This window comes from Petromyzon marinus, chromosome 44 (genome assembly GCF_048934315.1).
Source record: "Petromyzon marinus isolate PM22_M1 ecotype Great Lakes invasive population chromosome 44, UKy_Petmar_22M1.pri1.0, whole genome shotgun sequence".
NCBI classification, from domain to species: domain Eukaryota; kingdom Metazoa; phylum Chordata; class Hyperoartia; order Petromyzontiformes; family Petromyzontidae; genus Petromyzon; species Petromyzon marinus.
Window position 1 is genome coordinate 3,500,272 of NC_133710.1, and position 23,632 is coordinate 3,523,903.

The window sequence follows — 23,632 nt, forward strand, 5'->3', positions numbered from 1 at the left end:
CCAAATACTCTAAACGCGCGTTTCTTAAACGTGGAGGGACAAACCGGAGGACCCGGAGAAATATCCCTACGCGATCACGGGGAGAGAGACATGCAAACTCCAAATATACAGCAGGCGTCAGCATCAAACCCACGATCTCCTGTATATACCAGGCGAGGTAGTTAACATCTCCTAGCCACCGTGGTGCAATCACAAGGTTGTGAGTTCATCCCGCCATCATTTTCCACCGTTGGCTCTGCAGGGCTGTGAACGGAAGCTGAGCATCACTTTTACAGTCGCTCTCCATTGGGTCGCGGGTTGATGCGGTTTTGTCCCTCCTGTAATTTATAAAAATAAAATCAGTCTCTCAGGAATAACCAGTGGGGGGGTGGGGGGGGGGACTCTCCAATGCCAGTCAAAGTCTGACTCATCCGTCACGACTGCAAGGCAGCTTGCTTGTGCAAGTTACACACGCAAAGAAAAAGATCCTCCTTTTAGCCATGCAGACGGATGTCCGTTTGCGAGCAAACATTAAGGCTGTCGCGGCATACGAGGCGGTGATGTGGCCAGCACCCTGGTGCTTGCGTGAGGATGAAGATGATCTTGGTGAGAACCAGGTTCAGACAGTCCTCCGGGTTCCATGTGCAGTGCGCTAACCACTGCGCCCATCGCCACGCGCAACGACAACAACAACGACAACAATAGCCATTGACCGCTGAGTGATGGTGATGTCACCGCGGGGGCTTGTGCCAGGCTAGGTGCACTTTGAGGCCGTGCAAAGGTGTGGCTAGGCTTGCTGGCAGGAGGTCATGGGACAGACCCAGGTGTTACGGGTTAATGGACTGAGGTGATGGACAGATGGCCACGAACCTGGAGAGACCGCTGCTCGGGAAGGGCCCCGAGTAACAACACACTCCACGGGTAGATGAGGGGGTTCTCGCATGCCACTTCGGTCACGGAGGGTGGGATGGGGGGCGGGGGGGGGGTTGGTTTGTTTGACCATACTTCACCGCGCCGGGCATAGCGGGGTGGCCATTGCTGGGAATCGAACTCGGGCCGCCGGGTTCGCCGCGCAGCGCTAACGTGTTTGCCGAGAAATTGGAGATTGTTTAATTAGCGGGTGGTGACGGGAAACGCGATGGATGACTTTCCTCTGCAGTTTGTTCATATTTTCCATTGACGGTTGCTTGGCTGTTCGTCGTGACTGGCTGAGATCAGTTTTGTGTATTTCAGGAGTCATCAGCAACTTGTAGCCTGCTTCCTATTTGCTTCGTCGTCGTTGTACTTGTTAGATTTTTTTCATATTATTGCTTTTGTCATCTTTTTGAGACGGCTCTGCCAGCCTCTTGAGCTCTCAAACCGGGTTCAACAAAATAAACGGGGAATCCCAACGGTGTAATGGACACCGCGGAACCTGAGCGATGTGGCCAAGGGTCGTCGCCAGGCCACGGACGACCGAGCGGAGAGAGAGAGCGAGAGAGCCTCGGAGCGGATCTTTCACAATCGGTGAAATTACTCTCTCGTCAGCAAATTATTCGCGTGGGAAAACTTCAGACAAAGTTGTAAATATTTTTTGGTTTTCCGATTCACTGAGAGGAAAGGAAAAATATAACCTTTCGACACGACTGCAGCGATGGAATATGACTAAATGAATAATAACAAGACGAGACATGTGTTACCACGAGAGACTAAATATTGGCGACAATGGACGAATCGTAAAGCCTGCGCCCATTAGCCAAAAGCCCCCGAGGATCGTCTCTTTGCGTAAATGTTTAAGTGTGCACGCCACGGCCCGGTTTCCACTTCCCTGCGCCTCATCGGCAGGGCGTGACCCGTTAAACAAATGGCCCGCCGGGTCGCCTGACGTTGCCTGCGAGAGCACGCCGCGTCTCGCGTGGGGGGCCCCGGTTCTCGTGACCGCCCCGTAGCATCTTGCGTGGGGGGCCCCGGTTCTCGAGACCGCGCGTAGCGGCTCGGCGCGTCTCCCCGTCAACGTGGGCGAAGGAGCGCGAGACGGCGAGGACTGTCCCTGCCGGGGTCCCCCCCACCCCCCCCCAGTCCCCCACCCCCCCCCGCCCCCCGCCGTTCGTGAGCACGACGCTTCCCGGAGAGTTGACAGCGATGCAAAGCGGCTGGCTTTGTCCGCGGCGTCACCAACACGACCCCCGCTCGCCCGTGCCGTCTCCACGGCCGTCGACGGCACCAGCGTTGGGGGGGGGGACGTTCAACATCCACAGCTCCTAAAGCTCCTGCGTTAAATTTATTTTTCCCCGAAAACAAATTCAGGTGTTTTTAGTCGATTGGCTGGCTATGTGCGGTGGGGCACAGCGTGGGTACTCCCACCCATTCTGCATTTTCGGGCGAGCGTGGACGAGTAGGCCCCAAAGTACCCTGGAGAAGGGCCCCTGAGAAAAAAAAAATCGGAGGCCCGTTCCGCCGGCAGTTGCTCACGGAAGAGTTTGCAGGGCTGCACCTTTTCCGCAATATTAAATCTAAACTATGAACAAAGCAATTTTTATTTATTTTACCAGCGAAGACTCCATGAACTACACAGCTCTTTTTCATAAGCGGCCTGGCCACAAGAAATAGCCCAATGAAGTGGCTTATCACATTAAAATGTATAGCGGCTAAAATACTCTAAACGCGTGATTATATATGTTGAGGGGAAAAAAACCGCAGGACCCAGATAAGAATCCACGCGACCACGGGGAGAGAGACACGCAAACTCCAAATATACAGGTGTTAGAGTCGAACTCACAACCTCCTGTATACCAGGCAAGGTAGTTAACATCTCTCCATCGGCCGCACGAAGCTTGGCCGTGTGGCGTCATGGTGGGGAGGGCTGGCTTCCTTTACGTTACAGCAAATTTGTCAATCCACTGCTAGATGAAGCACACGAAGCGAAAACGTCAGACGTGGTGCCGTACAACGTGCGGCGCGACGGCAAAGATGCGTAGGAGCGCTGCTGTCGTATCTGCTCGTTAACCTAACCGGCGGCGGTTCGAATTGCTCTGCCGTGAGATTAGAGGTGGGTGACGGCTTTGCGCGGGTAGGCTTTCATCCATCAGTGGATAGATTGTCGCGACTGTTGCTGCTGACGACGACGATGACTTTGAACCGAACGGAGATAAAAAATAACTAGATAAAAAGCCCCCGACATCATCCGATGCGAGTGCAGACAAATACAAATATGAATCTCAAAGTCCCGTCAGTAGGAAGATATATTTTTGTCACACATCCTTTCAGTGAATGATGAAAACCAAAAATATCGGCTGAAAATAATAAATATGCGTGTTCCATCCACGTGAACGGTTTGGGTGCCGCGAGTCGTTATTTTTAAAACGCTCGGCGCCTCGCGGTGACTCTTGCCTGTGGCATGTGGCTATTGCGGTGTCCGTTGGCCCAACAGCAGCTTTGCTGATGATACGTAGAATACAGGCATGAAGCCATTCCAAGTGTGTGTCACGATGAACAGCCGATCAACTGCCGATGTAAAATATGAAGACGAAGCGGTCGTTGTATAAAGAGCGGTGCGTCCCTGGCATAGGATTGTGGAATTTCCGCCATTGTTTCAGGCCTGTAAAACAGGAGATGAGCATCGCCTCATTACGTACATTTTTTTTTTACCCTTTCATTTAATTGGCAACTTTTTAGATCATTGGAAATGTATAGTGCGCGCCGAGTTAATTTCCCCGCTCACGGCCGACGTCCATGGCAAATTACGATTCACGAAACCCGCTCCGCCGAGTGGGGGTCCGGTCGAACTCCCAGCCGTGGCTGTGCCCCCCCGGGATTAATTTCAGACGGATGCGTCCGGGCCGGCGACCCGGGACAATCTTCCCGTGCTTGGTGCACCACAAACCCAGCATTCCTCTTGCGTTGTCGTCAACTCCGGTCTATGCCAGCGACATTGACAACGCCGCGTGATTGGCTGATGCCGCACTCTACTGGAGGACGCCACGCGTCCCTTTCTGCTCCTTCCCCCGCGCTGCTCCACTTTGGAATTCCCTGCTCCCATTGTCGTCTCTCTTTCCCGGTGCTTCTCTCAAAGCCTTACTCGATTTGAAGAAGCACACCCAATCTTCATCTCTTGCACCTTCATCGGCGCTGTTTGTTGCTGGCCGCTTGGTGAGCCTTAAAGGGCCCGCGCTCGGCGACCCGTGATAAAAAAAAGACACGATTCCACCGCTTATGACCTCCGTGAAACAGGTGGGCAGGTCGCGTGTGGTGGGGTCAAGCGTGGGTAACTGCAACTCCTGCGGAGACGTCTGGCCAGCGTGGAAAAGTAGGCCAAGTACCCTTCCCGGAAGGGGCTGTTTCTCCGGAACCACGGGGGGGGGAGCGGCTTAGTTCAAACACGCGTGGCAATCAGCCCGACCGCTCGCCGACAAAAACACATTCGGCTCGGACGCGGGGAAGCAACGCGCCAGGGGGAAACGGCCGGCGGGGGCGGGAGCCGGGGCCGCCCGCGTCACGTGCTCGCGTGCGCATCATCAGCCCCGTGGGTGCGGCGGAGGGGGGATCACGCCGGGCCGAGCGGCTGCCCGCTCAAATGGCCCCGGCGCGGGGTCGCGTGGTGCGTTCGCCTCCGCTGCCGCCTCCGCTGCCAAATCGGTGCCGTCAGGAAACTGCTAACGGGCGCTGCCATGCGGCGGCGGCGGCGGCGGCGGCAGCGCCGGCTCTTGAGCCCCGGCTGCCGAGCCGATTCTCGTTGTGCGCTCGAGCCGTGCGGCACCCGAGGGCTTTCTCGCTGGCGCCGGGCGGATTCGTGGCGGCGTGTCGTCGTGGATTTTACGTTTTCTCTTGAGAGATGTTTTCCGTGGTGGCTGACTCGACGCGAGAGCGAGCGGCGGTCACGAGCGAGTTCAAATGCTGCGAGTTAAGAATGATCGTTTGCCTAGGAGGAGGGGGTGGTGGGTGGGGGGGTTCACTCGGCCCTATCGGTGCACCGGCGTCGATACAAACGAGCAACCACCTTGGTCCACGACTGAACGGCTGTTTACATCTTGAAAGACTTGCTCCTGCCAAAGGAATGTGGTATTTCTACTGGCTATAGATCAGGGCTGTAAAACGGGATACGAGTATTGCCATAATGTTAATTTGTGCAGGATATCACTATGACGCGTATTTCTTTAGCGTTAAAAATAAAAATAAAATTGTGCGTGTGTGTGCGGGACGGAGCGGAGTGGATGGTGATCTGGAACGCGGAAACAGAAGTTGCCAAATACGATGAGAAAATGATTGTCGCACCATTACTGGGCACGTCACTCGTTAGTTTATGCCCGCAACCAGATCATGGCCAGGAATGCATGGTCTGAAGCGGCAGCAGCAGTAGCGAATCTAAATCCGCCCTGTTCTGCTTTTAGAATAGACCTCCCCATTTGTCTCCAAGTAAACATTACCGTGTGGTTTTGGGAGGTAGCCAAACGCGCTCAGAGGTCAGTCACCGAGCGGGGGGGGGGGGCTGACAATATTGGGTTTGAGTCCAGGTCACAACCGTCCGCGATGAAACCGGTTTCTCTGCGCTTAATTTGGATGCGTTTCAGCTCTGATCATTGAAATAACAACTTTTAACTGGCACGTAAAAACAACCCCATCACTCTCTGTATAGCAGGGAGAGCGGGTGGACCAGATGTCACTTGAAAGGATTTCAGAGGTAGCTTTGTGATATCCGCTTCTGTGGGTCCAATGCTCTTCACCAAAATTCAACACATATGCCAGCAATGCTTCCGGCCTCAGGGTTGCACGACTCTGGGATGTTTCCGAACGTCTCGTTGAGGTTCGACACCGGTAGAACGGTCTCCATGGTTATCGGGGGGGGGGGGGGGGGAATGTTATTCGCAGAATAAAAGTTTTAAACCATTATTGTTTTATATTCATAGTCTTGGTTCTTTCGGTAAAGTCACATAGAAGGGAAACAATAAAATAATAAAAATATAAAACAATAAAATTCTCACGACGTTTCGACTGCAACACAGGCAATCATCATCAGGTGTGAAAAAACTCAGCAATAATTTTTTTAAAAAGTGACGGTTATTTTTAACGTTAGCACCACGGAGAGCGATTTGATAGTTTGTTCAGATGGACGAGTCCATCTATGTTCAGAAAAGAGGAGGGGGGGAGACGAAAATAATGGATGCGGTCTGAAAGCCACCGTAAGCGTGAACAATCAATTAAGACCCGAAATGGTTGATCAAATCCTTGCAATAATTGCTAAGCCAGAATCCATCTCCTCGGTTGAAATTGTCTCTGTGTTTGTATATGTGGATAGCCTCATTATTGTTTTATTTCATCAACCAATTGGTCCCCCCAGATTTTGTTTACGGAGGCGAACTCCGCGCCGCCTTTTAAGGCGTCGGCAGCATTTGGGTTGATGCAATCGAGCAAACAAAGTCCATCGACAGATGTCTCCTGGAACAATGCGGGGAAAAAAAAAAATCGGGAGGTTCATTTTTTAATTTTTCGGAAATACTTTCGGACGGAGAGTTTACTCCAAGGAGGCTCCGGGTCGCGCATGGCGCCTGCGGTGATATCCTCGGGGTTGGGCAGCGTTTGCGCACTGTCTCCGACCGCACACGCTGGCGGGAAGGCGTCCTTAGGGTAGATAACCGTGACGAAGACGACGACCCAGTGGGAACACAGCTTGAGCGTGAACTTGTGTTGCTGTTACGGAATCGGCCGAGGAAAACCGGCTTTGCCAAAACTCGCCGGCACAAAACCAACAGCTGAAAAACGACGATGTGTGAATACGCACATTCGTGTTTTTGCCCTGACAGCTGCCCACTTTGTCCTGGACTGTATGAAGTTACATTGCCATTAGGAACTAAACCCCTCCCCCCCCCCCGTCCCCCTTCTGCTGTCTCCCCGCTCCCAAGTTCCGAATCCTCGGGGAGTAAAGTAAAAATAAAAAAAATGTTGGCGCAATATTTACACCGGGGAGTGGGGGGGGGGGGTGGTGGTGGTGGGAGAGGACGGAGCGGAGCGCAGGGTCAGCAGAAGCAGCCAGCGGGCGCCCCCCGCGTTGCCGCATCGTCAAGAGACGCCGCGCCCCGCCGCGCAACTTCGTGCGAAGTTGCGCGGCGGGGGGTAGAGCCGTCGAGGAGCGCCGCCCCCCCCGTGGCAAAGCGCCCGCCGCGAGCGTTTCGGGGTGGGGGGGTGGTGGGGGTTAACATCTCGAGCCACCCGTGTTCGCCTCGAGACGGAAAAACACATCGGCCACAGATCGTCGATTGCGTAATCACCCCCCCCCCCACCCCTCACGCCGACTCCACCCCCCACTCCACTCCACGCCCCGCCCCCACTGTTGGAACAAATATTTCTGAGGCCACTTTCGACAGCGATGCACTCACGGCATCTGTTGTTGTTGTTGTTGATTTCTGTGAAATGTGGCGTTGCGGCATATTCCGTGCTTCGTAATCTTACGTCTGTATTTTTTTCCGCGTTTCTGCTCTGTGCGGTCTGGTTGAGCCTCTGGTCAACACGGGCGGCGGCCCTTGAGTCGCACGGCTGATTCTGCCGATGAGTCCCGGATGGTTGAAACCCCGTCCAGAGGTTGATTGCTTCAACAAACGTGATATATTGGTCGGGAAAGCCCATAGACTGATGGATTACATTGCATTTTAATTCATTGTTGTACTCCTAACCTTGCATGCCTATGCCCCCTGCCTGACACTTGTACAGTTTCAATCCAGCAGTGGATCAAGTCCCGCATTGCTTATTGATCAGCTACCGATATTGTCGCGGGCGATGAGCGGGGTCGCGTGCGTTGGCGTACAATGTGCGTAATCTGCCACTTCTTCCGAGACGCCTGGCCGGTGTGGAAGAGTAGGCCAAGCGGCGTCTACGGGGCGGACCCTCTCTAGAGCTCCATCGGGCGGCGGGGGCGGGGGAGGTCCTCCCGTCGGCGAGCAAATTTCCGCGTGTGCGCCTTTATCTCGTTACGATCAAAGCTATGAAGTCAATCGGTTCGCTGGCTCTCTCTCTCTTTGGTGATTTGTGCAGAAGGAGTAGGACCTGGCATTGAGACCGCCGCGACCTTTTTAAATGCTTCATTCTCGGCATTTCTGATGCGCGAGTGCGCACTGCATTTTCGACGACAAATCAAATTCCCCTCCCGTCCCCGACGGAGATTTATCTGGCCTGACGCTATCTCGCCCGGCCGCGCACATGCGGTTTGCGCCGCGTGGAAGGGTGGGTGGGGAGCTTTTTCAGGCGCACGTGGAATCCACGGGGTGCTTCCTTCACTTTTGTTTCTTGAGGCTGCCTTTCTCAAAAGTCTCCCTAAGGTTGAATCCTTTTGCTGGAATCCGGGGGCCGATGTTGCCGGCGGGGAGCGGGGGGATGTTGGCCAGGGGCGGGGGGGGGCGATGTTGGCCGGTGGAGGGGGGGGGTATGCACATCCCGTTTAGAATGCGACACGAAAACCGCGACCACACAGCGTTAGAATTCACGTGGTGGGACCGGTTGCACATTGCATGCGCGGGGTGGGGGGGAGGTGAGGCATCCACGCCGCCGCGTCCCCCGACCGGACCGTCGCCGCAGGGCAGACGGACGCGCCGCGGATGCCGAGGGGTCAAGGGTCACGCTGCGCCGCTGCCGCTTGGCCGGCGAGCGAATCGGAGGGCAGGGCGGGCGTCCGCTTGTTTTCGCGTCCAGAAGTTCTAATCAGCGGAACGCAGCAGCGCCGCAGCGCTCGCGCGCGGTTGGCTCCTGCGGTTGTGCTGCTGGGTGTGGGTATTGGGCATGTAACATTTACCCCCACCGCACGGCAGGGGGGAGGGACAGTTGAGCCGCCAAATTCTTCGGGGCCGGTTTGTCCATCATGGACCATTTTTGAAATATTTTTTTTTTCCCCCCAGCAATGTTAAATTGTAAAAAATGAATAAGTGGACATCCTCGCCGTTTTGTTTCGATATACTGTTTTTATTTTAATCTTGATTTGAAGCTTTCGTGACTGCAGGAATCCATACGATTGCTTGCGTTTCCAAGTCGTGCTCTATTCATTTGTTCTACCTACAGTGAGAAAAAAAGTATTTGATCCCCTGCTGATTTTGTACGTTTGCCCACTGACAAAGAAATGATCAGTCTATAATTTTTATGGTAGGTTTATTTGAACAGTGAGAGACAGAATAACAACAACAAAAATCCAGAAAAACGCATGTCAAAAATGTCATAAATTGATTTGCATTTTAATGAGGGAAATAAGTATTTGACCCTCTCTCAATCAGAAAGATTTCTGACTCCCAGGTGTCTTTTATACAGGTAACGAGCTGAGATTAGGAGCACACTCTTAATGGGAGTGCTCCTAATCTCAGCTTGTTACCTGTATAAAAGGTACCTGTCCACAGAAGCAATCAATCAATCAGATTCCAAACTCTCCACCATGGCCAAGATCAAAGAGCTCTCCAAGGATGTCAGGAACAAGATTGTAGACCTACACAAGGCTGGAATGGGCTACCAGACCATTGCCAAGCAGCTTGGTGAGAAGGTGACAAAAGTTGGTGCGATTATTCGCAAATGGAAGAAACACAAAAGAACTGTCAATTTTCCTCGGCCTGGGGCTCCATGCAAGATCTCACCTTGTGGAGTTGCAAAGATCATGAGAACGGTGAGGAATCAGCCCAGAACTACACGGGAGGATCTTGTCAATGATCTCAAGGCAGCTGGGACCATAGTCACCAAGAAAACAATTTGTAACACACTACGCCGTGAAGTACTGAAATCCTGCAGCGCCCGCAAGGTCCCCCTGCTCAAGAAAGCACATATACATGCCCGTCTGAAGTTTGCCAATGAACATCTGAATGATTTAGAGGACAACTGGGTGAAAGTGTTGTGGTCAGATGGGACCAAAATGGAGCTATTTGGCATCAACTCAACTCGCTGTGTTTGGAGTAGGAGGAATGCTGCCTATAACCCCAAGAACACCATCCCCACCGTCAAACGTGGAGGTGGAAACATTATGCTTTGGGGGTGTTTTTCTGCTAAGGGGACAGGACAACTTCACCGCATCAAAGAGACGATGGACGGGGCCATGTACTGTCAAATCTTGGGTGAGAACCTTCCCTCAGCCAGGGCATTGAAAATGGGTCATGGATGGGTATTCCAGCATGACAATGACCCAAAACACGCGGCCAAGGCAACAAAGGAGTGGCTCAAGAAGAAGCACATTAAGGTCCTGGAGTGGCCTAGCCAGTCTCCAGACCTTAATCCCATAGAAAATATGTGGAGGGAACTGAAGGTTCGAGTTGCCAAACGTCAGCCTCGAAACCTTAATGACTTGGAGAAGATCTGCAAGGAGGAGTGGGACAAAATCCCTCCTGAGATGTGTGCATACCTGGTGGCCAACTACAAGAAACGTCTAACCTCTGTGATTGCCAACAAGGGTTTTGCCACCAAGTACTAAGTCATGTTTTGCAGAGGGGTCAAATACTTATTTCCCTAATTAAAATGCAAATCAATTTATGACATTTTAGACATGCGTTTTTATGGATTTTGTTGTTGTTATTCTGTCTCTCACTGTTCAAACAAACCTACCATTAAAATTATAGACTGATAATTTCTTTGTCAGTGGGCAAACGTACAAAATCAGCAGGGGATCAAATACTTTTTGCCTCACTGTACGTGACTTTACCGAAAGAACCAAAGACTACCGGTATACTTTTTATTTTCTTTCTTTCTTTCGCTTCCAGGGAAATGTTCACACTTCTGAGGGTTACAACTGTAACGGTAACGCCTTTGGGCCTCTGCTCAGCCACCGTGATAAAGCAAAAAATACTTTGCGCACGCTGTCCCAGCGGCGGTGTAACGGTCAGCACGCCGCTGATGGCAACCCAGAGGTGGCCGGTTCGACTCCGTCTCCATGCGCGGAAGTTGAAACAATGGGGCGAGTTTCGTACAATCCCTCCCCCCCCTCCCCCTTACCGCCTCTGTCCACCCAGCCGTACGAATGGGCGCACGCCTGGGGTGAAGTGTGGCTACGCCCGCGTCTTCCAAGACGGTCCGGCTCGTGTGGAAGACTAGGCCAAAACACCCTGTCTCGAGCGTAGGCCCATTCCGCCAGCGGCGCGCCGAGCGAGCGAGCGATGGCGGAGGCTGAGCGGACGCGGTGACGGTGACGCGGCGCCTCTGTGCTCCCTCCGCAGACATTCTACTGATGTACCACAGCCTCTTCGCGCTCTCCAACGAAGACGTGGCCCTCTGGTATTCCCCGAGTCACAACTTCAAGGTGGAGCCCTCCGCCTCCGTCATCGTCACCTTCCGCATCCGGTGAGACTCCTCCTCCAGCCCCCCCACCCCCGGACGCGCGTCTCCAACTGAACCCAACCAAACAATATATATGTAAATAATAACAAATCCGGCAAGCCAATCTAGTAATGGATCAGCGACTATTCTGTTAACCAAGTTAGGTTCGTGAAAACCAGTGGACGGTGTCGGTGGGGGGGGGGGGACGCTGGTGGAGGCAGCTGCATGGATACCGTGCAGGATAAAAAAAAGTGCATTCTGAACAGGAGTAACACGTGAAACGAACACCTTGCGTGAATGCTGACGTCGCGTGGACGAGATGCGTGGACACGCGGACTCTCTCTCCCTGTGTTGTGGGGGGGGGGGCGGTCGCCAACCACGTGGTTAGGGGGTTTTGTATATTTCTTTGAGAGTGCATGAAGTGTCCTCTCAGACAAGACACACAGACACGGACACAGAAGACCACAATATTTCCCAAGCAAGGCATTGTGCAGTAATAATTGTCACCGTTGACAGAGCGTGGTGGTGACTCTTCATGGCTGTTCGTGGCTCCTCGTGGCCCTGTCACTCTGCGTGGCTCTGTGTGGCTCTGTGTGGCCCTGTCGCTCTGCGTGGCCCTGTGTGGCTCTGTATGGCCCTGTCACTCTGCGTGGCCCTGTGTGGCTCTGTATGGCCCTGTCGCTCTGCGTGGCCCTCTGTGGCTCTGTGTGGCCCTGTCGCTCTGCGTGGCCCTCTGTGGCTCTGTGTGGCCCTGTCACTCTGCGTGGCCCTGTGTGGCTCTGTGTGGCCCTGTCACTCTGCGTGGCCCTGTGTGGCTCTGTGTGGCCCTGTCGCTCTGCGTGGCCCTGTGTGGCTCTGTGTGGCCCTGTCGCTCTGTGTGGCCCTGTGTGGCTCTGTGTGGCCCTGTCACTCTGCGTGGCCCTGTGTGGCTCTGTGTGGCCCTGTCGCTCTGCTTGACTCTGTGTGGCTCTGTGTGGCCCTGTCGCTCTGCGTGGCCCTGTGTGGCTCTGTGTGGCCCTGTCGCTCTGCTTGACTCTGCTGACGCCGAGTGCGTACGTCTGGCCGCCGTCATGCGGCACACAAATCGCACTCCCCCCCCCCCCCCCACCGAGAAACCACCAGGACGCGAGCGATGAATACCAGGCGACTGCCGCAGGTGCTCACAGCAGCGAGAGGAACGCGGCGCGCATTGGCAGCGCTCTAAAAATCGCACGCAACTCGAACAAAAATAAACCAGTCTCTTCCACTCCTCGCTACCTGCGAGGGATGCATCCATACCACAGGTTGGGAACTGCTGTTGTAGCAACGACAATAAAAAAAAACCCTCCTTTGAATTGACGCCAAAAACCTAACCTGGCACGGGGTAGGGTAGAGAGGGGGGGCGTGAACCGGAGGCACAGGGAGGGGGCACGGCAGCCCGGCCTTAAGATAGTCCCGAGTCCTGGCAGCGTCGCATTGCAGCGACCGCGGCGCGGGGCGCACAGGCCGAGCGTCGCGCGAGCCGGCGCCGGTTTTATATCTGGGTGAAAGCAACACATGCGTGTGCGTGTTCGTGTGTGTACGTGAGTGCAAGTGATACGTGCGCGCACGTGCGTGTCCGTGCATGTAAACGTGTGTGTGGGGGAGCGTTGGCGTGGCGGTTACCGCGCTGCGCTACGAACCTGGCGCCGACCCGAGTTCGAATCCCGCTCGCGACCGATAACAGTGGCGAATATATTGAACCCGTCCTGGGCCTCCCCTAGGTCGACTCGGCCTTCAATGAGTATCCGGTGCGGTGGGTAGACATCGTCACCGAGGAGACAAATGCGGCCCGGGCGTGTGGTGTTAGCTACCCACCCACGCCTCGTGTGCCGAGCAAGCCTTAATAGGTGCTCACTAACAGCCGTTGACCCAACAGTCTGTGAGAAGCTACACGGGGTGGGGGGGGGGGTGATCTTTGTATTTGTGGAGAGCGTGTAATTTTTCCCCATTTCCAACGATAATGTCCACATTTGTGTTTGAGGCCAAAGATCGTTCATCACCGCGCTTACTTTCATACTCGCAGCTGGAATTCGGCAAAATGAAGTGAAATTACGTTTGGGGGGGCGGGGGGGGGGCGGGCGGGCGGGGGGGTTTTAATGTTTTTTTGTGAAGTCACCGGTCGACTGCGCCGGGGGGAGCATCATCTCGCTGCGCCTGAGGGCGCGGTTCAACCGCAACCCGGGGTCGAACCCAGGGATCTCCGTCCGCGGCGCGGCGCTCTGACCTCCGGAGCCACGCGGCCGCCCCTTTCGAGCTTAGTTGAAGGGGGCACGAAGAGGAGGGGAGGCCGTGGGGGGGGGGGCAGTGAGGGGTGAGGGGGGGAGGCCTTCTGGGTCAGATGTCTGCATAGAGGAGAGAGGTTCACGTTGCAAGTTTACTTTGTAATAATAGGGTTTTTCCCCTTTTTTCTGGCAACAAAACTGAAACCTTTTTTACAAGGATTCATGTCTGCATTAACCACAATACCTGCAGTCAAAATGCAAACAAAAAACATACTATGATAATATATGCATTGTCCTTGAAACTGATTGGTCCACACCAAGGGACGGCTTTCTTTTGAGCCTCGACCCAATTGGTACTCGACCAGATGACGCCTTTTTGGTACAGGCAAAAGAGGTCTAATGATGAAGTTTATTTTGTTTGAGCACGGGGAGATGTCGCCTAACGAGTCTTCATTTGCAAGTGGCACCTGGGTCACCAGAATGACAAAGGGCGAAACAATTAAAGTCTCGCGGTCATTAAGGAAATAGAAATATGAGCAAAACAAAAACGACGGCGTCCAATGATAAATCGTAAACATTGCACAAACGAGAGTTTCTTGATCCATGGGGTGTGTGTGTTTCATGTAGATGACTTGAAAAACTAAACTTTATTGTACCAGGTAAGGCCCACTGAGCTATGTAGCTCTTTTTCAGAAGCGACCTGGCCACAAATGGCAGCTCAACGAAGCGTCTTATCGTGTGGACATTTCTAGCAGCAGCCAACTACACATTAAAGGCGTGTTTCTCAATGTGGGGGGGGGGGGGGGGGGGATATCGGAGGACCCGGAGAAAAAGCCACGTGACCACTCGGGGAGAAGGAGTGAGAGGACCGGGATGGTGTGACCTGGGTCTCCGGAATGACACAAGCAAAACAATAAAAGGACGGGGATATGCGTACGCTTTGTTGAACTTCTTTCGCACCCCACGTAGCCAACCGTGCTAATCGGAGGTGCGGGAATGGAAGCGAATAGAACATGGTGAGAATATAAATCGACTGTGTCGTACGACGAGCAATCCTGAACGTTTGCATCGCGGGAGGAGGAGAGCGGGACGCGTGCGCGGAGGTGGATGGAGGCAGCCGTGCGGATGAGTGGATAGGGCTGTTCCAGATCCCACAAGTGGCGGCAGAGAGAAAGAGAGGAGCGACCTCCCCGTGACACTTGAGAACCGCAGTTGATTCTTGAGAACCCCTGGCGAATCGCCTCTCGGCGGAAACCGCGATTCAAGCCCAGGGTTAGCATCGTCTCAACTTGGCCTCCCCGAACCAGCCGGCCGCCTGATATCCCCCCACGCATTACTCCAGAGGGCCCGATGGGGGCAGGGGCGGGGGAGGGGTGCCTCCAGTGCTGCCTTACAGGATGCGCCGCTCGAAGAGGTTGAGAGAGAGAGAGAGAGAACAGCAAGCCGTACGATGCGGCACTGTCACGGCACCGCGCAGCAGCTGGTGCCGCAGGGGAAGTTTCGAGGGTTGCGACGAGGGCGCGTGGCCGTTGTCGGCCGCGGCGAACGACGGCGAGACTGCTCCGAGCTTTCGTCACGGATCTCGGCGGCTGACGGGATTCGCTCGCCGCGCGGAGGCGGAGAGAGAGGAGAGGGGGAAAGCCTCGCAGCGAGTTTGCTCGCTGCCAGTTCCAGCCCGACCGTGGTTAAACCGCTCGAGTCCAGCGAGTCCGCGGACTCGGCCCGGCCGCCAGTACCTCGCGCAGAGACCCCTAGACTGCCACAGAGACCCACGTAGAGACCCACAGACTCGCACAGACTACAGGAAAGTGGTTCCCTCTACTCGAGTGCCGCTCCCCTCTTGGGCTCTAGCCGGCGCGGCGAGGTTAGCAACTGGGGGGGCGCGGGGGGGGGGGGGGGGGCTGGCAGCTGTGGACATCATTTGCAAGGATAAGCGCCTGCTGTGCGTGGGCGTCGATGTGAAATACACCTTGGGGCGAAGTGCAAATGAAACATTACCCAGCGCTGAATGAATATGATAACGATAATCACGGCCTTTTGTCAGTCGGCTGCTGGATGAAGACATCCGCACTATGTGCAGTAGATCGCGGGGTTGCTGCTTTTTGACCACTCATTGCCGTCCGGGTCTCGGTCGTCGGGTTAGATTTCGTGAGGCCCGTTGAGCCGGGAAGCTCTCTTTCCAGGGACGACCGTGCCCGTAAGGTGGAATCTCGCCGGCGACGCCGCGGGTTTGTGTGGCCCGCGTCACTGCACGGCAATGGGCTTACGGACTACGGGGGAGGCGATACGTTCAGGTGTCTCACGAGTGTGGAAACGGAGCCCTCCTCCTCCGTGAGAGCGCCGTGTAAAAACTCCCTTGGGCAACGCTGCGGTAAAACATCAAGGGCGGTGCTTTATGATAGAGGCACGGCAGAAGCAGGAGCGGTGGCATTTGGGGCGGAGGGGGGACGACACCGGGGCTGAACTTTGTAACCGGAATAACCGTTTCGTTTTGTCACTTTGGGTGCCCGGCAGGACAATCGCGAGCGCTCTCCATCGCGCACGTGCCCCCCCCCCGCCACCCCCCACACCTAACCCCGCTCGCCCACTGCGGTTGCACTAATTAACCATCGGCGTCCAACGAGCAGCTGTATTGCAATTAATCCGCTGAATAATTTACGACTTAATTGGCGTGTGGGCGGGGTGGTGGGTTCCGGCAGGGTGGGGTGCGTGATGCGCCGATGGGGCTGCTGCTGCTGCTGCTCCGGGTGACTGTGGCAGCCGCTCCGAATTGTAGACGAGAGGGCAGCAGGCCAAGGCTGCGCTGCGCTGCGCTCCGCTCCTCCTCCTCTTCTTGTTCGCCGCATTCGTAGACGGTGACAGGAGAGTTCCTAAAGTCGCTGTGGCGTTGCCGTGGAGCTTTCTATATATATAAAAAAAACAACACCACCCCCCCAGTGAATGTGGGATTTTTTTTTAGTTTCACCCCCCTCCCCCTCCCCGCTGATCGAAGTGGTGCTGCTCACTGCTGGAAGCTCCACATTACTATGATGGGGACGAGTCTATCCGTAGGACCACTAATATTGACTCCCCCCCCACCCCCCCGGGGCACTCGTATTATTCACCCCCACACGGGGACGATGCGCTGAGTGGGCCCCCCACCAATCAGGATTCCATCGCGAGTCGCCGTTCAGTGGAGCACCGCGGGTAAAGAAAATATAAGCAGAGCTTCGTTACGTTTCCGCGTACAAATGGACGTAGGTGCGAGTCCACAGGCCTCTTGGCTACCCCAAGCTGCATTTGAACCTGATGGTGGGACTCCTGGGGTCCCAGAAGCCCCCGGCTCTCGCATGGACTGCGTTGCGGCATCATCTCATGTCTGTTGAAGGCGAATGACACGGCAGTCTGTTCCTCTCGATGAGCTCTACAAGATGCGCTTATCAAAGTTTCGTTTCTTCTGCGCATTCGTCCTCACTGCTGCTGCGCTTGGACACGACACGACAACAGAACGATCCGCGCCAGGTGGGTCGCGGCATTTATGTGCGCGGTGGGACGGAGTCGCCGAAAATAAATTCAATAATTTTACGATTTTGACTTCCGTTTATTCGTGATCCCCTGGGTCCCGCCATAAGGTTAAATTGTTGCAGCGAGCACACCCTGGGCCTGCGTTGAGAGTCTGGGTCTCACGAGCACGGCACGGGGCTTGTTAAACAATGCCCTGCTGGCTTACCAGATGTTATTGGCAAGCGCACTCCGTCCCCACGATCGGGGCTCCTGTTCAACGCGCAAAGCGGCATTGTGGATATAAACTCATGATGCGTTTTCCCGTGGAGTGCTACGGTTAAGAATAAACGTTTTTCCGCACATGGATAACAGTATAATGTACTCCTTTAGCCTGCTGGCTTGCGCATACTCATATTGTCCAGCAGCATGTGTTTATTCAAGCAAACTGTAAAAAAACAAAACTTGCAAAAAATGTTTGCTCCTCCTGCTGCCGCCGCGCGTCGTCACCGTCACGTCGCCGTGCGGCCCTCCGATGCGTATTCGGGTCCGACGTTTTGCGCCACATGCCGCTGGGAGTTTTTCAGGCACCGAGGATGACCGAAGCGTCGGACAACGCACCCGAGCAACAGCGTGGCGCGATGCGAAAGCACCGCGGGAGAGAGCGAGTGGGAGTTTTCGGAGGCAGCGGAATTCCTTCCTCCCCCTCCCTCCGTGGAGCCGAACGTTCTAATGAGGTCCCGCCGATCCTTCCTTGCCTGGCAGACGGTCACGTGACTTCATAGGCTGCGGCCGGCGGGAGGCCCTCTTTTGGGTGTGGCTGAAATGTCAGCACCTGTTAAAATAAAGATTAGGACACGGGGATAAAAACAGAAAATCGTATAATCCTCGGCGCTGTTTTCTTGCATTAACGGCTCGCGATTTCTGTGGCCGCTGCAGGCGGGAATGCTAAGGCGGCTCCTTTGTGTGCGGCGGCAGCGCGGAGACCAGTGAGGTCACGTGCAGGTCTCATGCGGAACCCCCGCCCCCCCCGGGTTTACATCCTTGCCTGGGTCAACGGAGTTCCACTGTCGCGCCTCTATCGTCGCGCCGCTATCGTCGTCCTCGCTCGGGCGCGCTGTCTCCCCCCCCCTCCCCCCCCGGCTGCTGTTCCACTGCTTAGTCTCGCACGCCGGCCATCATCGATCCCTTGTGGCGACAAGGTCCTGCCCCCTGCCCAAGGCCACTTAGCCAGGGGCGGAGCCAGGGGGGGTGACAGGGGTGACATTCTGCGTATAAGTGTACGACACTCGGTCTGGCTGACTCCGTGCAACTGCATTGTCAGAGTGTGTCGCCAACCGATGTCGTCTAGTTCAACAGCCTGACTCTGGAATCATTCTTGAAATTAACATTTGTTGAATGTCACCCCGGCCTGAAATCCTGGCTCCGCCCCTGCACTTAGCCACAGCGTACGTTCTCCAATCCGAGTTGCTCCTCCGCCACAAAGCGTGGCGGGTGGGGCGGGGGGCTCGTGGTTACAAGGGCGCGAGTTAAAATCCCAGCCTTGGGTCGATGCCGTCTCTTCATCAGCACCACCACCGTCGTCGTCATCATCGTTTGTCTGGCAGTCGAAGAAATGGCAGTCCACAATTGGATTTTTGGATCCATCTGTGTGGCTGTTTGAATGTTTTGCCACGAAGTTTGCTTGGTCGTGGATTTTCTCCACTTTCTCCGGTTTCCTCCCACCAGAAGTCAAATTGTCGTGAATGGAAAGGGCCAAAACGTCCAACTGCAGCAGGACCCTCCTGCATTAAAGGGGTCCTGAGACTCGGTGAGGCGCTCTCCTAGGTAAATATAGGGAATGGTCATTATTACCTGTATCATAAGCCACACTAGTTGGTGCAAGACAAACAGTTATTGTGTTTGTTTTTACTCTGGGACAGACTTGGGGGCCCGCCATTGGAACGAAGGTGGAATTTCCATCACCAATGTCGAAACCAATGTTGTTGGCCCAACGTTACACGCTTCCCGAGTTAGGTCCAACAATGCAGACGTTCGCAGTCCAATGTTAGAGGTGCCCAGGGGAGATCTTTACCCACTTGGCTAGGCGTACGTGTGCTGATGATCGGTAGCAGCAGTTTTTGTGCCCCCCCCCCCGTAGTCGGTTATTTGTGTGCTTATTATTTTTGTGCTTGTTTTTCGTGTCGCTGCTAGGGCCCCCACCCTATTGATCAGCTTGAGATCACACCGAGATAAATTCTGCATTTCCTGGCAAAACGGCTTGTTGACAAGTCACAGCCTCCCTCCCTCCCTCCATCCCTCCCTCCCTCCCTCCCTCCCAAATCCACTGCTGGATGAAAGCTTCCCCAAGCCGCCGCCACCTCTCACGCTGCTGCTGCCATCGCTACGCAGCCGGGCCCCAGCTGCACATCGCTCCGTCTCTGCTGCTGCTGCTGCTGCTGTGGTGGTGTTGGTGGTTGCGGAGGTTGTGGTGGTTGCGGCGGTTGCCGCACTCCCCAGAACATTCCCCCGGTCTGGCTGCTACTCCGACGCCGGCCTCGCCCAGCGGCCTCCATCCCTTCTCGCGGCACGCCCCCCGGCACATGAGCCGCTTACGTCTCTGAACGGCAAAAGTTATGGATGTAACGCAATCCCTAGTGTGCATCTCTCCCCGTGCTTCCTTGCGCACTTCAGAGCTCTTCTTTGTTGTTGTTGTTGTTTATTAAATCTATCGTTTATTAAAACTATCGTTTATTAAATCTATCGTTTCGCCTGGAAGATGCCTCGAGACGGAACGTCTCCTTTGCACGGCTGTCCCCGGGCACGTCCACCCGCTCCATCGCGTTCCGTTCGTGATCTGTGGCGTGGTAGGTCACCTGCATGAACGCGCGCGTGCACGCACACACCGATAAAAAAAACTGTTACTTTTTTATTTTGTTAATTCGTTTAGCTTTTTGTCACTTCGGTGCCCCCCCCGGGTCGCCCTTGCCAAAGGTCACGCACGAGTTCTCAGCCGGTGCCCCAGAACGGGGCGTGAGCCTGGACACACTCGCTTCGTTTGGGCACTGCACCGGCAACGGTGCCGGACGCCACGGTGTAGGCGCGACGGGCGACGGGCCTACACGCCGGCAAAAGCAGCAGGCGGCGAAGCGATCGTCCCCCCCCGCGCATGCCGCGTGCCGCTCCGAGGGCCCGGGGGTCGTGACGCCGGATCGTTGCGGGCGCGCGGAGCGAGCGGTGGCGCGCTCGCTCGCTCCTTGTGCAACGCGAAGCTGTTTCCTGAACTGCGTCCAAGCAGAGTCCGTGTGCTTCCTGCCGATAAGGCTGTGTCGGGGGCGGCTCTGACGGCGTTGGGACCGGGCGATAACGGAGCCCGTGGTGCCCCCCCACCCCCCCCTAGCCTAGAATGCCCTTTAACATCTGGGCTACATAATGGCAGTGGCTTAACAGGCCTGGCCCTTTGCTTACGAGACCCAGAATGTTGAAACCGGTCCTTTTGCTCATAACAGCATGCATTTGTGTGTAAGGGTAACACACAAAGCTCCGCACAGGTGGATTCGAGAATCCATTGCTGGTCTTCCATCTCAATGGCAGTGCTGAACTCAGTCAGGTGACGATAATGATAATGATAACAATGACTTTTCGATTTAAAGCTTTCGTGACTGCAATGATTCATCTTCTTTGGTTCTTTCGGTAAAGTCACGTAGAATGAGAATAAAATAATAAATTGATAACATAAAATAACACAATAATATTCTCACGACGTTTCGGCCACAACACAAGCGGCCTTCATCAGGTGAAGGGGCGAGACTGTCTGGTAGGACAGCGCTGGAGTGGACAGACAGTCTCGCCCCTTCACCTGATGAAGGCCGCTTGTGTTGTGGCCGAAACGTCGTGAGAATATTATTGTGTTATTTTATGTTATCAATTTATTATTTTATTCTCATTCTACGTGACTTTACCGAAAGAACCAAAGAAGATAACAATGACGATGATGCTTTTGTTGACCCAGACTGGGATTTTTATTTGCGGATTTTGTCTGTAGAATAACACTCAAACTTCAGACAGCTCGATGCAAGTGCGGTGCCACTGCACTACGGGCGAGGATGGCTGGCACATGGGGGACACGGGAACGGTGGGGGGCACGGGAAAGGGGGGGAGGGGGGCAGGCGTGGGTACGGAGGGGCACGGACAGAAACCGCGGCCAGTCAGTGAGGTGAACGTTGATTTTTGCGAGCGCCGAGCGGTGAGCGACTCGGAGTGAATGGCAGCGGAGGGGGCACTGCGCTGGGTGTGGGGGGTCGCGGGGAGCTGTCCCGCCCCCACTCCCTTCAGTGTCCGCCACTACTGTGGCCGATTGTGCGATTCCCCCAAATGCTTTTGTGCAGAATTTAACTCTAATCCCGCGAGCTTTGGGTGGTTTTTTTTATTAAACATTACAATGGAGAGCTGGCGCTTAGTCCTGGCACAATGGCACACACGCTCATTCATTCTCGGACGCTCTCCCCTCGCTCTTTCAGATGAACGAGTTCACCCAAACTGTGTACGCCACACGTATTACACACGCACGCACACACACACACGCGCGTGTACACACACACACGCACACGTGCGTGTACACGCACTGACGCGCACATATGCACACATGCAAACCCACATACGCACGCACACAATAGAGACAAAGATCCCCCGTGTGTAGCCTTCGGCTCACTGTTCGGGCAAGTGCTGTTAGCGATCACCAGTGGAGGCTGGCACGGCACACGATGGGGTGGGGTGTGGCCAATATCACGCACGGCCACCTTTGTCTCCCCAGTGCTGATGTTTTCACACGGCTTCAACTCTTAAGGTTGAGTTGACCAAGGAAACGCCCAGAACCGGTTCAAAATGTTTGCCAGCCGTTATTGTTTTTTTGAGCGAGAATTTACTTTAGAATTGCCGGGTTCGTGGTGCGGTGTCCTAACCACTGCACCATCGCCCCCCCCCACTACCGCACGCACACACACACACACACGTGAGCACACAAACAGGCGACGCGCGCACACACACACACACACACGGTTCGACCAGCGCACAAGCACGCACACGTACGCTCGCATGCATTCGCACAGAAGAGAAAAAAATCACGCGCCCACGCACACGCGCAGGCACGCACGCACGCACGCAGCACTTCCTCTACGACTTCTTTTTTTAAAGGAACCCATTTAATTCGGACTCGGCAACTGCAGTAAACCGTTTTGGGGGGGGGGGGGGTGCGTGTCACTTTCAGCACGGTTTACAGTAAACGTCCCGTTTCCTTCCATTGTCGTCGCCAGGAGGCTTTCGAGCCCCTTCCTCACTCTCTCTTTCTCTCCTCCGCCCCGCACAATAATTTTAATTCGTAAAGCGCCCCGAAAACAATTGTTCTCGGGGGCGCACGGGGCGGGCGGGCGGGCGGGCGGGGGGCCGGGCCACCGAACGAGGAGGATGTGTTTCGGGGAAAGTGAAGGTTCCGCCACCACCACCACCACCACCACCGCCGTCTCTCTATTTGCCCCCCACTTGTTCGAGGAAGTCTCCTAAAGTAAAAAAAATAATAAAAAGACTCCTCCACGGCCGCCGATCGCCTCTCTGCCCCCCGCCCCCCGCCCCCCGCGCTCAGCGACGCGGCGGTTTCCCAACGGCGGCCGTGAGAACGATGTTCAGAGCGCGCGTCGAATGCGTCGATGACGTTCGGCAGCGAGCGGGGGGGGGGGAGGGGGCTCTTTAAGGAACCGCTCCGTGATATTATTCCCGTTCTTTTTTACCGAATAAAAAAAAAAAGGCTCTTCTTGTTGTTTTGGTTGCTGACCCTTGGCCTAGGCCCGACCAAAATTGTGCAGGAAACTGCAATGAAGTTCAACGCAGTAACCCATACCGGATATCGGTACAAATCGACTCCTGCCGCCTGAACACAGATGTCGATTCCCGGACTGTCCTGGAGAAACCCGGACTGGTGGCGGTCCTATTCACACCCCGCTGTCGATCCACTGCTGCATGTAAACGTGCCCCCATGCTTTGTCGGTCGTGCGAGTTGTTTGACCATACTTCGCCGGTCGGTGGTGATGGCAGGAACGAGAAGGGGGATTGTGGGTATCGTAGGACCATGCGCGGGTGAAGGTGAAACGTGCCGCGCGTGATGAGACCAAAATCTTTTGCGTCTCAAAATCCCTCCCAACTCCCACCCCTGAGCCCCATTGCCCCGGCTCTCCCCCGAGACTAAACATGGCGATCGTCGTGCGTGCGTGTGGTGTCCGTGCGTGCGTGTGGTGTCCGTGTGTGCGTGCGGTGTCCGTGTGTGCGTGCGGTGTCCGTGTGTGCGTGCGTGCGTGCCGTGTCCGTGTTTGCGTGCCACAGGTTTTTCTTCCCCCACTGGCACGGAGCCGAGGGTCCGTGCGCTCACAGATTCAGCCTGTCCAAGGACGGGGAGAACGGAATCTTCGACGACCACGTCATGAATTACCTGTACTGCCAGGTAACGCTCCGCGCATCCGCCCGCCCACCCCCTCCCCGCCCCAACCCGCCCCCGTGACCTCAAGACAAAGGTCGATCTCGGCCAATGCCTCCTCTTTAACAATTATTTTGGTAGTTGATTTGCGCATGAGAACACATCGACAGGCACGTGCGCGCGTCTCAATTCGCGGATGGGAAATGAGAGACACGAGCCACAGCAGTGCGGACCGCACAATAAAGCC

The 23,632-nt window shown here is 55.1% G+C and overlaps 1 protein-coding gene across 1 annotated transcript in view; it reads left to right on the top strand.

The window, feature by feature from the left end:
- Nucleotides 1-23,632, top strand: part of LOC116951928 (tyrosine-protein kinase JAK2-like) — a 105,675-nt gene that overhangs the window by 39,941 nt on the left and 42,102 nt on the right. Inside the window, exons 3-4 of the mRNA XM_032970795.2 lie at nt 11,121-11,244; nt 23,295-23,412. Of these exons, the coding sequence (XP_032826686.2) occupies nt 11,121-11,244; nt 23,295-23,412 (242 nt within the window). The remainder of the gene's footprint in view (nt 1-11,120; nt 11,245-23,294; nt 23,413-23,632) is intronic.